Genomic DNA, 14,390 nt, shown 5'->3' with positions numbered 1-14,390 from the left:
AAGATGCGCGTGTATCTGAAATATATGGCCCAATCACATCATCCATCAAGAATCATTTCACATCACAGAATGACATAGAGGACATGCGACACGAACACCCAGCTTAGAAACAATACTACTTCGACTGCATGTTTTGCATTTTTCGGAATCGTGACCGGCGCCAAATTGCCATCGTGTGGAGTCAAATATTTGCACAGCAAGATTCAGATTGTGCCTAAGATCAGGACAAGATTCTCTGATTTTATTCATTCCTGCCTGCCACTCGCGAAACAAACATTACTCGTAATGCTATCGAGTTGAGCATATGACAAGGCATATGCGATCGATGTAAATGCCTCGTGATCTTGATTCATGTTATGATGTGCAGGTGAGCGCGTTTTGGAGGGTCAGACATCACACGGATAATGGCAATTGTTCTAATCCGGTGAAACAGTGACACAATAAACTCACCTGCATGAAAATTGGGCTTGTCATGTCAGAAAATTGCCGCGATGTGAGACTTATAGATGCATCTAGTCTTCCCAATTTCATGATTGATCTGCTGCACCTACTGAAATTTCTACAACAATATGAGGCCATCGCAATCAGCGACTGTGTATGAGCAAGATCTATGACGTCCTCGTATTCCTCAAGAATGAGTGAAGTTCGACTTGCATACTCGAATTGCCCCTCGTAAAGCTGTCTGTGGGCTAGTATCCAAAAATGGTATGCCTCAGCTTGTCGCCAGAAATAATTCGCTGACATTTGGAAGAGGTCTTTATTTGAAAGGTCTCCTTTAGTCCCGAAATAGGCGTGTTATAAAGGGAAAGTCAAGCGTGGATTCAAACTGAATGTATATCGAGAACACGCATACCTCCACGTTTCAACTTGCCGTGACTTATTTCCGTTGATGGAATCTGTTCCACCTTTGTTGCCTGATCACACGGGTCCATAGTTGATATCATGACCGAAAATAACATTTCAGCTCAAAAATGATGTAAACTTGCCTCCATTGCAAGCAGTACGTTTATTTTTTTCATGTGGAGAGCATTGCTCTTCAGTGCGAAGCTTTCGCTAAACATTCGACAGAGCCACAGTAAAAAGTCAGTCCGCCGGTTGGCTTTTCTGAGCAAATCACAGGTTACAAGATGTCTTCTTTCACCCTGCATACCCGCACTAGCATTTATGACCATGTCCTAATAGTTCAATAGCAGAAACAATTATATATCCAGTAGACGAAGTTAATTCACACACCCACCATGTCTTGATGAAACTCAAGCGATCCTACCACAGTTGTAGCATGCTCCCATCTGTTCATGACGATGCAGGTGCTGATCGCGCTCTCTGCATCATTCGCGTGGAGATAGGCCGTTGTAGCTTGCTCGCACATTCCGGCACTTGTAAAAAGATGTGCCAGTGCACTTGAGGCATTGCAGTCTTCATTTATTCTGTCTGCCGCTCGCTCGAGAGAAGTGAAATTTTCTTGCAAGTACAAACACTCAGCAAGCTTAGTGATATTGCTTGATCTTGAGAAATAGGGAGCCGCCCTTGCCCATTTTTGTCGCTCGTAAAAGTAATGACCGATTTTGTCCCATATCCACGCAAGCGCTTTGCCCTCTGCACAAATATTGTGCAGAAGTTTTTCAACCTTAAACCAATCACCCATTTTCGAACGCAAGTTTATGGCATGCTCAAGTTGATTGTTGTGGGTATACATATCCTCAGCCTCTTCAAATTGCTGAAAATAAGTAATCAATACTGCTTCTCGCACGTTTTCATCATCAATCATCTGTTCAGTTTTGTATCAGTTTTGTATCAGAAGTTGATCCGACAAAGAATTCGTCCGCTGACAGTCAAAGAATGTCTAACCTCGAGTCGTTTTATTAATTGAACTCCATGATAATCTCCACAATGTACAAAACATTGATATGCGTTTACATATTCTTGTTTCCCCAGTGCAGATTTTGACAACAATCGCCACAAGCAGTGATGATCATTTGCCACTGCAAAATTCACTGCGTCCTCGAGGAAGGATCCATTGTTCAAAAATGATTCTTTAGTCCCGAAACGTGATCATAAAAAAGACTTATACTTTCCCGAAAATAAACATTCCGGTTCAATAATCTTCGCATGTCTCGTAGAGATTTAGTCTCAAAGTTGAGGATCAGATGTTCTTTCTTTGGCCTTTCAGGATCTTTCATCACTTCATCTAGTAATACTGCCGTCACGCGGAGATCACAGAAGCTACAAATGTTTCCTTGTGAGACAATCTGAAAATATCATGCAGTATGAAGATCAATTCAGCAACAGAACGAATGAATGGTCAACATACCGGTTCTTCAGGACTGTTTCCCCGAAAAATGTACAAGCGACTTTTTTCCATGACAGCATAAAGATTAGGATCATCGTCACTCCATCGTAAGTCCCATGCATCGTTACGATGATTAATCAAAACAGGATTTAAAGTTTTACATGGTTCATCAAGGGACTCGGTGTCCATAGCAAATATTGTCAGCAAACCATTGACGTCAATCACACCAAATTTTGTGCTGTTGCAGTTGAAGGACATGTGCTGCAAGGGAGACAAGAGATCGTTCAATCGCGTAAAATGTGTTTATCCGTGAAATATATGTCTTACACGTGGACGACTCGTCAGTTTGTATTTGACTGTCAAGTTATTCAGTGGTGGTAATCGATAACATTCAAGTACCCCAGATTGCATCCCGATAAGTACATACTGCAAAGCCATTGAGACAAGACATTCACTTGAACACGAATAATGAGAGTGCCGTCATAAAGGAGTAACACCTGCTCGGACACAGCCAAGGCGCAAATGTGGTCATCACATGATCTCAATGTAGGGTCCACGAAAGGCATTTGATTGTGGTACTGTCACGAAATTGTGAATTGGGAGCAAGGTTCGGGACCTTGCCGTGCCCTGTCCATCGCACACCTCATGCTTGCACTTGATTCTAAACTGTCGTGTTCTTTCCGTTCTTCCTCGCGAAACCGAGAGCTTAAAATACCGCTTTCGCCGAGGCCGTCAACACTCCACAAATATACGCATGTTTGCGATGCTACAACCATGTACTGCTCCGTCATTGCAGTGAACAGTGGATTTACCTATGAGATGCATTTAGACGAAATAAGTGACGACGATATATTGTGAATAACCTTGACACGAGTGCTGTTGATTAATGTGCCCATCGAATCGCAGAGAATAAGCAAGAAATTATCTGCTATCGTACTCTTGCTCACGAGTACACAATTATCACCGGCTGTGCATATGGCAATTAGACTTTTGATATATTTGGCATGCTTCTGAAGGGATTCATGATTCCAGAACATCACACAGTCTTCTTCCCTTCCAAGCTTGGTAAATGCATAAACAATGACATTCTGGAGGTTTCCCCATCTATAGCTTGGGCGAATATCAGCAAAGTACACGAAGCTGTCGACAGCCATAGCAAACCGCGATCCAGTGCGTTCCCACGCGATGGAGTTAATTGCTTTTCCTGGGAGGCGAAGGATGTGAAGAAGATTGCCACGGGGATCATAAAACTTCACTTTGCTGATCTCCCGAGGATCTGAAGAATTGGAGCTTACACCTAATATTTGAAGCAGATCGATGAGTGAAATTAGATAAGTGGTGTTTGTGAGGCGTATCGAGTCATCACCAGCAATTGCAAGGATTGTCCCATCTATATTCCATTTCAACTGAAAAGGTCTTGCTCATCATGTAAAGGTAGATCGAAGCGGAGTGGATGTTGAGCTCACATGCACTATGGAGATTCCAACATCGATAATCAAAGGATCTCTATCCTTTTCGTCTCTCATCAGTTGGACCAATCCCTTTTCAAAGCCGAACGCCTGTGATTTAAGGTCGAACGATGATGCCTCTGCAGATGGTGAACAGCTGTATATTTGACGTACCAATGATGGTCGAGAAATTTCTGAGCAGGAGCTGTTTTGCAGATGCCAGGTCATACATGTAAGTGGACCCACGGTATGGCGGTCAGATGGAAAGAGGATAAACTCATCGCAAAGATGACCGAACGCATCATAGACGTAACATTCTCCCTCAGCGGTACTTGCCAGTATCAGCTGACCATCGGGAGACCACTCAACGAGTGTAAGCTTCTTATTTTGCTCATGAGCCCATAGTCTTTTTCCGTCACTAGAACCAACAATTATTACACCATCTTCATAAACAATACAAATTTTCATGCCGCTCCCATCCCACTTCATATCGCGCACGAAGGATTTGTTACGATTATTGATCATCTCCTCAAACCACATGCCCTGCAAAAAGATTATACTAAATCGGATGTCGCCTGCGAGCCCGTTCGGCGCACCTTGTGCAATGTCCAAACAATTATCAGACCATTCTGGTCACTCGACGTTAACTTCTGATAATTTTCATTCCAGCTGACAGTCATAACAGCCCCTATTTTGTGGTAGAAACGCATCAGATTTATTCATGAAAGCCAAGACAATCTTATGTTTTGACAACCTTCGTGACCTTGTAGGGTCTGATTCATAGATAGGTTACTTCCTCCATCGGACATCTAATAACCGCGAGTAATGAGGCCCCGAAGACCTGAAGTTTACGCGACGCACCCTCTCGAGAAGAAGCACTTTCAGCATGCCATTCTTCCCTCCACAAGCAATCCAACCCTGTCAGAAAATACGGGACGTTGTGGCAGTGTCAAAAAATCGGTCGCAAACTAGAAATAAACACTGCGTAAGTCGTGCACATGCCTGTGTGGAGTTCCAAGCGATGCAATTGACCTGAACGCTATTCGGCAGTGCGATCTTTTTACTGCACGGTGATTGGAATCAGTCTAGTGGCGTTGAGCAGGGACAAGAGGCGCGTTGCGTGGACCTGAGAAAGGCGAACATGTAGAAACTTGGTACTTCTTGAGTTCCGATCCGTTCCAACTTGATCTCTTCTTGATGTCGACGTCCAGGTTACAAGAGACCTAGACGCAACTGGTTTGGGGCGCGCTACGACGCACAGCTGATCCTCTCTTTCCCCACAGCTGAAAGTCACCGCGACAGGTCCAAAATCGAAAGTTCCGAGGGTGTATCTTCATTCGTACCTTCGAACGAAGGTAAACGAAGGTACGAAACTTGATTGTTAACACTTATTAATAAAGGGCGAAAGAATATGAACTGGCGAGATGTATATATGCATGGTACTTACTTGCTTGTTATCTGAATCTCTGTTAAGATTTCTTTTTTCTTGGGCGTGGCGCGCTTCAGGATGTGTATAGGGAGTGGCCGATGAGCCGCTTCGCGGCAGTTTAATCTCTAAACCCTGAAAACCCAACCCCCACCCCCTAAAGACACGGCGCGGACCCTAAAGATACAGCGTGCCGCTTGTTACTCGCGCGTCAGCGGCTACATGAGCGCGCATCTTGCGCAGGTGAAAAACCGCTCCTGGAAGCGCGTGGCACGCTTCAGGATTTATAAGGGGAAATTAACTCAAGGATGACCATTCCCGCCCCGGTCCCTGTAAGGTTTTGGTCTCGTTCTGTGCTCCCCCTATATGTCCGTCCATCGGATCGAAGTTACATTCCCTGAGAGTAGTGTTGCGACCGACCGCTTTGAACTTGCTGAAGTCGGCTTGCAAACATGATGGCAGAGGTGCAGGGTTGTTGAAATTTTCATTACATACACCAGTTCCCCCAAGTTTATACCTATCAAAAATTTGCCTATGAACCTAGGTCAACAGCTTGACCTTCACACCATTTCAAGTCATTTCACGCAATTTTGGCGTAATTTGGGACGAGGAACACCAGTGAAGAAGTCACATTAGTAACCCGTACCACATTCTACCCCAACTTTTTTCGAACTATGTCACATTTTATTCGTCTTCTGATTGGTCGAGAGCTCGATCATTTGCAAAAGTCATAGACTAAACAACCGTACGGTCGTCGTTTGTTACTTTATGCAGACTAACAAAACTGTGCGACGCCTTCCGTGTCTTTCGACGACGACTGCTCTGCGTGACGTCGTTATCGTTGCGCTTGGCGTGCACGTGGTCGTCGTCCTCACACGCACGCCACTTGTGAACGAATAGTCGACGCCAAAGCGTCTTCCGATGAGGCGGTGATAGACGTCGAAGTTGACCGATGTATCGACGAAAATTCAGCTTCAAACCATGGATAAGTAGCCTTTCTCAATGCGTCTTTCACCGAGGCTTCACCGAAGCTTCATCGAGACTCGTCCCAAATCAGCCTCCCGGAACCGAACGTTCCTGTTCATCATTTGGTTAACTTGAAATCCTTGCGCAGCAGCCGGCTGGACAGGTCCCTTCGGTCCTAACTAAAATTAGGTGAAGCGCAAAGATTTTCCGCAAGGATTTTGAGCGAAAATCCTTGCGGACCTCACCCTACATTGCTAGTCTAAATTATCTATAAATAAAGAAAATCCCTGCGGTCGGTCGCGCGATTTTATATGGGGAAACTCAACGGTCTATTTTTGATTCAAATCCATATAACACTTCGAGCGGCCTTCGAGCGGCTCTCAAACAACCATCACCATCCCATCCATCCCGCGAGGGGGCGCGTGTCTCACTGAGCGAGGTCGATGTCCATGGTGATGGGGTCATCCGGCGTGCCCAGAGGCGTGAACGGCGCCGCCTCCGGTGGGGCGGTCGTCGCCAACGGCGTCGCCGGCGCCGGCTCCTCCTCCTCACCATTCCTTGCCTCTGCAACGTTTCCGTCACCAGCGGCATCAACATGACCTTGGAGCCGCCGTCCTCGGCGGGTTTGCTGAGCCCGAGGTCATTCGCGCGCGCGGCGATTTTCGCGTATGCCTTGACGAGGTCGTCGGTGATCTTGAAGCGATTGGTCGCCGTGTGGGGAAGGGCGGCCACCTCCGTGTACCCGATTTCCCCCCACAACTTGTTGTTCTCGTCGGAACAAAAGGTGTTGATGTGCACGACGTTCGGCTGCATCCCCGCGGGCAGTGTCACTTGGACTCGGGCGTGATCTTCCATGCGCTGCCGCACTCGAGATTTCTCGCCGTGTCGATCACGACTTCTTCCTCTTCGTCGGACGACTCTTCATCCTCGTCCCCAGCATTGTCGACCATCGGGGCGCCCTCGTTGACCATCCCGCGGTCCCCATCGGGCTCGCCCCGTCAGCCCCCGCGGCGGCGGCGGACGGCGATGCCTGGGATGGGCGAGCCTCCGAACCGGTCGCGGCGGTAGCGGCCTCGGCGGCCGCGTAGGTTCCGCGCCGTGTTGCACCCATGTGACCACGTGCGTGCGCGTTGTGCCCGCGCGCCCCCAGCCACCATGACTACCATGACCGAGCGGGATTTCGAGCGGGATTTCTCAACATCTGTCGGCAGACTGATTTCATAGAAAATTTATCAATCAAGAAACGATCCATCTGGTCAGACTCACAGGGAGGCACCTACGGGTCTTATTAAGGTCCTCTTAAGGACCTTCGCATTCGTACCTTCGTATTTGTGAGGGGATCCTTTGACATCGTTTTCGGAGCACTTGAGGGTGCGAGTACTAGTTTTGGAAAGCAGCGTAGCATCTTGATGGACAGGGGTGACATATGCCGGTGCATTGCGGAGGTACAAGCTGAGCGCCACACCCCCTTGCCCATATCGCGGCTATGTAAGCATCCGGGCAACGTCGGACTCGCGTTGTTTTTCGAAAAGTTGCGCATTGTTTCCGTCGAGCGACGCAACAGCGAAACGTGGATCAGCGCGTTCCAAAAAGTCGTGAGCGGCGTCATGAATTGCCCGATAAGGGTGCGACACCTTGAGCACGTCAAGGACATCAGGGGGGTCGGACCCGAGATGCAGTCGTTGTTCGCGAAATATCTCGACGCGTTCCCTCCGGGGCCTCCAAACGCGGACGAGCTAACTCTCGAGATGGCCGCCAGGCACGCCGGTGAGGTGGTGCGAGAGGCGACGCTGGAGAGGCTAAGGACGGAGCGAGAGAGGAAGAAGCGCTCACGGGAGGCGATCGGAGCGAACGATGCGATCGATCCGTTCCGTCCCAGTCGCGCGATTCTGACTGAGGGGAAACTCATGATATGGGACGGCGCCGGCTGGACTGGAGGTTCCGTTGGCGCACCATCAAATGCGCTGAACGCCGGCGGCCATCTGTGCGAAACTGTCGACAACACGCTGCTGGCAAAGCGGGCAAAGAAGGCCAAGGGCGGGCCGAAAGCCCCGTGGGAGCCCGGTTACAGGACTGCCGCCTTTGCCATCGGGTGCACGCTACATCGGTTGTACCTCGAAGGCCGAAAAATAGTCGGCATCAAAGAGCTTCAGGACGAGTCCGAAGCATCTGGGCTCTCAAACCAGGGGATCAAAATCCGTGGCGACGCTGCAGGTGTGCAGAACATGGCCGATCCGACGGCGAGGTACCGCGGAGGGCGGGGCGGCGGTAGAAGATTCGAATACAACGGATGGTCGTGCTTTGACTCTTCGTTCATCAAGGCTCCACACGGCCACAACGTTCCACTAGCGATGCGGTGGTCCAACCCGGTAAAAATTAAGCTCACGGACGAGGGCGTGGAGTGGTGCGCGGAATGGCACGCAGTGGCCCACCGGAGAGGGGACTGCGCATGCGTCGCGTTCGAACGTAATGCAGTGGATGCGGCAATCGATAATGGTCCGAAGGCGAGGTGGGAACGAGAAGTTTTGGAACCATGGAAAAGGGAGCGAGAGAAGGGCGCAGCAATTTCGGCTGCGCCGGGACGTGCCAGAGCCGCCGCTAGAATGGAACAGCGCAGCGACGTTGGGTCCATCGCAATGACGCCCATCCGCGCGCGCGTGGATGAACAGACATCTACGAGGCGAGGCGTCCGCACCGCGGACGAGTTCAGCTCCATGTCTATTACACAGCTGAAACACATGTTGGAGCTCGCGCACATCCAAATCGCGGGGTGCTCTGAGAAGTCGGAACTAGTCGAGCTGGCGTTTCAGCACTGCGCGAGCGACACGGCGTTGGCCACCCCAGGAGGAAGAAGAAGCGACGATGAAGTGATATGCATCGAAGACAGCGACAACGACAACGACGACCAAAAAGGCTGCGAGGGAGTGGCAGATCACGCGTTGGTCCCGGCGCGGGACGGAACTGCTTCCAGAAATCTTGAAAACGTGTTACTCGGCCACGCGCCCCGACTACCGACGCTTCTTCCCGGCCAACGCTTTGGCGACGTGTACGACGTGGTCCTTGTCGTCGATCAACGCGAGAACATGGGCGGGCGAACATCGCGGGTCAAGATAAATCGCGATGTTGTCACGGATCTGTGCTTGCAGCACGACATACGCGCGTGCGTCATGCATATGGAGATCGGTGACGCCACATGGGTGGCGAGGAAGAAGGACGCCGCGCGCGTCGGGCTGCTGGACGACGGGGAAGGGTGTGGGGATTGCCACATGTTGGACGCGATAGTCGAGCGCAAACGGCTGGATGACCTATCCAACTCCATCCGAGACTCGCGCTATCCGGAGCAGAAGTATCACCTGAAGAGCCTGGGGCTACGGGGGGTATCCTACCTCGTGGAGGGCGACTTTCGACATATGGACCGTTTCGATCGCAACGAGGCGAGCGGGAGGGCGGTGAAGTCCGCCACCGTTCAGACGGAGGCGCAAGATGGCTTCGAAGTGATCCGAACATTCGACACCCACGATACACTGCAGTTGTACGCCCGCATGACTAGGGCCCTCGCCGACATGTACGCGCACCTCACCCGCGACGACTCTTCTGAGGTCCTTTGCGATGCGAGCACAGGCCCCAATCAAGCCGCCGATTGGGATTTTGTCGTTCAGGAAGAAGTTGTACCAAGGCCTCCGACCCTCTGGGAGTTTAACCAGCGGATGAAGCATGCGAAGCAGCAGAAGCTGACCGTCAAGAACGTGTGGGGCTCAATGCTAATGCAGGTGAGCGGGCTCGGCGTCGAGATCGCCACCGCCATCATCAGAAGGTATCCCACGCCAGGTCATCTCAGGCGGGCGTATGATCGCTGCATGCCGGACTCCACCGCGGCGGCGAACCTTCTTGCTATGCTGCCGTCCTCCAAGAGTCGGACCGTCGGAAACACGGTGAGCAGGGCGATTTTCACGCAGCTCTTTGGCTGTGTGTTCACCCCGGCGATAAAGTGAACACGTGCATTCACGCACCCAAAGGCACCCTTCCCCTCGAGCCTCCTCCCTCAAAATCTGGACGCAAATCCAATTAGCTCGCGACACGCAAACGAAATACGATTGTAATCATCATACACACAACATATACCGATTCTATTGGTTGTAGAGTACCTCATCGTCTTTGCCAGGCACTCCCCCATTATGAGAAGGAAGGTACCTTACGAAGGTACCTTGGAGGGTTGCTTCAAAGGTAATGGCACCTTCGTCTAAAATTAACTTCGTGCTTGGGATTGGTCGAGAGCTCGATCATTTGCAAAAGTCATAGACTAAACAACCGTACGGTCGTCGTTTGTTACTTTATGCAGACTAACAAAACTGTGCGACGCCTTCCGTGTCTTTCGACGACGACTGCTCTGCGTGACGTCGTTATCGTTGCGCTTGGCGTGCACGTGGTCGTCGTCCTCACACGCACGCCACTTGTGAACGAATAGTCGACGCCAAAGCGTCTTCCGATGAGGCGGTGATAGACGTCGAAGTTGACCGATGTATCGACGAAAATTCAGCTTCAAACCATGGATAAGTAGCCTTTCTCAATGCGTCTTTCACCGAGGCTTCACCGAAGCTTCATCGAGACTCGTCCCAAATCAGCCTCCCGCGAACCAAAAATAAACGTCCTGTTCATCACTCTCATCACAGGGGTGCACCTTGCACGGATAATAAAATATGGAATATCCCGTATGATATATGTAGGTACAGTGCTATTCTGGATTTCAGGCAGCTGTATGTGGACACCCCGGAGATACTACTACTACTACTACTACCGTACGGGAGGATTAACTCAAGAATGACGAGTTATCTGAACAATTTCGTTTTGATCGATTTTCACTTTCAAAACGCTATTTTCCCCTTCAACCGCGCGGCGCCGTACGGCATGACGAGCGCGGTTCCGAGGGAGCAAAGCCGAACGAGCGCGAGGAGCGCGGAGCGTCCCCTCGCTCTCGACCCTCGCCCGCACTCCTCCGCTGCCGCGCGAGCGAGTCTGAGGTTTCTGGTGCGCTCCGCGACGGAGCGAAGGACCTCGCGAGGCGAAATTTCTTTTCAACTCCCTTTCAAACGCTACCCGATCAAAAATTTCGGGAGCAACCGGGCGGACAAATCTGAAAAATTTCCCTTCGGGGGTGCTCACACCTGCCTGAAATACAGAATACCGATTAAATTCTTCAAACGAGCAAGTCGCAAACTTATACGAAGGTATCTGAAAACCCTCTGGGTGATCAGAAGCATCCCTTTCGCAGCTATCGTCTTCCGTCCCATCATGTCAACTGTTGAAAGATCGAATTCAAGGGATGGCAATGTAAATACTTTGGCCGCGACTACAGTTGATACTATTGAGGAACGTTTCCCGAACAAGCCGACCTACCTCAATCAGGACACAGAATCTACCGACGACGCGTCGACTGGTAACTCTTCAGCGGACGAGGATGAACAGTCTTGGATATCATGGTTTTGCAGCTTGAAAGGGAATGAATTCTTTTGCGAAGTCGATGAAGAGTACATTCAGGACGACTTCAATCTCAGCGGCCTGAGTAGTATGGTTCCCTACTACGACTACGCGCTTGACCTAATCCTGGACGTGGAGTCTCCAAATGATGACATGCTGACTGAGCAACAACATGAACTAGTCGAGTCTGCCGCAGAGATGTTATACGGTCTCATTCATGCGCGATATACTCTCACCAGTCGTGGCATGGTCGCGATGCTCGAAAAGTACAAGCAATGTCACTTCGGTCGTTGCCCGCGTGTCTATTGTAACAACCATCCTTGCTTACCTGTTGGTACATCTGACGTGTTCAGAACAGCTACTGTCAAGATTTTCTGCCCGAAATGTGAGGTAAGTGTGCAAAACTTGCGAAGGCGTGATAATTTCTACGTCTTTCATTCGAATATCATAATTAAAACCTGAGTAACGGTCTAACCTGAGCTTTAACGTCTAGGAAATTTTTTTCCCCCGAAGCAAGTATCAAGGAAATATTGATGGCGCATACTTCGGAACTACCTTTCCACACCTCTTTCTCATGACATATGGTTACTTAAAGCCGCAAAAGAGCTCATCGATGTATGTGCCAAAAATTTTTGGTTTCAAGGTGTGTTTTGTCCCGATCAGCACTGCTTTCATGAAACCGGATCCCCTAACCATATTGCCGCGCCGCAGATACGAGACCAAAATGACGGGAACAACCAATCCAATGACCGCCATGATCTTTTCGGAGAAAAAATGCACAACCGCAAGTGAGCGCATCGAATTACGCTGGACTTCAGATCGATGCTTCCTTCGAGTGTTTCATCAGAACCTCACATGAAGGTTTCTGGCTTCAGCAGAGAAACGTGGTCATTGTTAAAGCATGTTCTTACAACAAAGAAGTCGTTATTTGAAATTTGTAATTCACGTAAGATCTTAATAAATGAAGATCCAATCTATTGTTCTACCACGCGTCATTCTCCGAATACGCCAGTTTCCAGATCTCCTTGACACCACGGATCATCTAAATTATAGCGAAACGTTGTTCTGGTTTCACTGTGCAAAGACATTGACCAGAGACCAATGATTAAGAGCCACAACACTAAATCAAGATAATGAAATATTTCAGGCAACAATCGCGTCGTCTAGTGTCTCAACCGAATTTTGCAGCGAAATTATCACATTAGTTTTGATGATCGCATCGCGGCTTCGTTGACAGGACAACAACTCTTTAGGAAGATAATCAGACATCCCAGCCACGACGAGCATTTTTTCAGGATACTCGATGAAATGGCTAAGATGTAAAGTAATCTGCGATAGCAAAGTATGCCCTAGCCAACGGGAAAAACGGAAACGATTATGTTTCAGTTGTTCTTCTTGGGGATTTTATTTCTGTCCTCATCTTCATCGTCACTCCGAACATCTTCTGCAGTGCCACTTGTGATAACCTTGATGGCGACCTTGAGGATCAATGCAAACCAGTATAGTTGAAGCATAAGCAAGACGTACAGCAGCACCACACAAGTCCAAGCACCATAACCGTATACGAAGTATCTTCTTGCTTCAATGTGAGCACTCCATACCACGTAAGGATAAAGACCAAGGCGCATTATGCCAAAAAGCAGCATGAACACAACGAAGAAGAAGTCTGCTCCCGCCTGCATAAATTTCTGAGTATTACCTCCGCGAGCATCTCCAATATACTTGAACTGTTTTGCAATGTGCAGGGGCACATCCGCGGGATCTAGCAGAACCATTACCACAGCACCCACCCGGTTCCAACCGTACGCGTAAGAAACGCCTATCAGGGAAACTGTCACAAAATGATGTACCTGCATCTCCCAGAAGTCTTTGCGTTTGTGCTCAATAAATACAGAAACGGCTCCTTGACAATATCGTGCCGCGTATAGAAGGTAATAGAGTTTGAGTTCATCAGTCATAAATAATGACTCTCCAGTAATGAACTCCGACCACCAGAGCTTTGAGGGCCAAAACCATTCCTGTTTTGGGACAACAGAGGCTCCAAATACAGAAAAGGCCCCGTAGAATATCATCTCAAGAGAGCTCTGGGCAAATTTTTGAACTCGTGATCGAGTAGAGCGACTACCGAGAAGAAGCGCAGCAAGTGGTTCGACGATAGCGAGGCGAAGCCCCCAGTTTATGACAAAGAGACCGAGGGACAACAGCAGGAACACCAAGAAGTCGGTTTGGCCCTCGAAGACGGGTGTGCGAAGCTCACCCTGGACAATGACAGATTGATCGGAACTCAGGGCTCCAAAGGATATCGAGGGGTAGTTTTGCGCCTTCGTCAAACCGAGGGGGGAAGATAGTCGACAATTCGAACACGAAGTCAGTTCTAACCCACCTTCAGTTCATCTGCAAAAATACGGCAGGTGAGTGCGTTGAGGAGTCGAAGTGTTTCGTTGATGACGATCGACCAGCGCGCGATGTTGGACATGTGAAAGTTGTAATTCCACCCCCGACCGGGTATACGCCCAATGTCAACGTCGAATCTCTGAGTCGCACCTTCGAAAGCTACTTTAGTAACACGGAGGATGCGTGTCAATTTGCGTCGAAAAACGGACCTTGAGAACATTTTCAGAGAACAGCTGCACATATGTGATCATATGATTATATTGCATCATATGATGGAGTTGTTTATTACGTACCTTCGAAGGTACAACTTTACGTACCTTATTACTTGCTTATTATTACTTGTACCTTCGAAGGTATCCATACTACTACTGTAGATATATATGATAATATT

The 14,390-nt window shown here is 49.1% G+C and overlaps 4 protein-coding genes across 4 annotated transcripts; 2 read left to right on the top strand and 2 right to left on the bottom strand.

Annotated features, from left to right (window-relative positions):
* Positions 1-57: 57 nt before the first annotated feature.
* WDR35 (predicted protein) lies at positions 58-4,881 on the bottom strand (the record flags this gene model as incomplete). The annotated part of the gene is made up of 21 exons (XM_002507196.1): positions 58-169; positions 256-374; positions 451-773; positions 854-914; positions 987-1,175; positions 1,238-1,768; positions 1,849-1,994; positions 2,072-2,249; positions 2,312-2,551; positions 2,618-2,716; positions 2,788-2,868; positions 2,917-3,102; positions 3,154-3,587; positions 3,657-3,696; positions 3,757-3,849; positions 3,913-4,281; positions 4,335-4,426; positions 4,493-4,547; positions 4,600-4,656; positions 4,741-4,801; positions 4,865-4,881. 21 exons carry the CDS (start codon positions 4,879-4,881, stop codon positions 58-60), a joined length of 3,483 nt encoding a protein of 1,160 aa, XP_002507242.1.
* Positions 4,882-7,878: 2,997 nt separating this feature from the next.
* On the top strand, positions 7,879-10,122 carry Mus81 (ercc4-like protein; the record flags this gene model as incomplete). Its single annotated transcript, XM_002507591.1, has 1 exon — positions 7,879-10,122. One exon carries the CDS (start codon positions 7,879-7,881, stop codon positions 10,120-10,122), a length of 2,244 nt encoding a protein of 747 aa, XP_002507637.1.
* A 1,297-nt stretch (positions 10,123-11,419) lies between these two features.
* Positions 11,420-12,397, top strand: CK2B (predicted protein; the record flags this gene model as incomplete). Its single annotated transcript, XM_002507590.1, has 3 exons — positions 11,420-11,995; positions 12,099-12,248; positions 12,317-12,397. 3 exons carry the CDS (start codon positions 11,420-11,422, stop codon positions 12,395-12,397), a joined length of 807 nt encoding a protein of 268 aa, XP_002507636.1.
* A 590-nt stretch (positions 12,398-12,987) lies between these two features.
* Positions 12,988-14,219, bottom strand: LAG1 (predicted protein; the record flags this gene model as incomplete). The annotated part of the gene is made up of 2 exons (XM_002507195.1): positions 12,988-13,863; positions 13,989-14,219. The coding sequence occupies 2 exons, from the start codon at positions 14,217-14,219 to the stop codon at positions 12,988-12,990; spliced, it is 1,107 nt and encodes a 368-aa protein (XP_002507241.1).
* Positions 14,220-14,390: the final 171 nt, after the last annotated feature.

Source organism: Micromonas commoda, chromosome 1 (assembly GCF_000090985.2).
Source record: "Micromonas commoda chromosome 1, complete sequence".
In the NCBI taxonomy this organism is placed as follows: Eukaryota; Viridiplantae; Chlorophyta; class Mamiellophyceae; order Mamiellales; family Mamiellaceae; genus Micromonas; species Micromonas commoda.
Note: the sequence above shows the minus strand (reverse complement) of the source record. Positions and strands in the feature narration are given on the sequence as shown.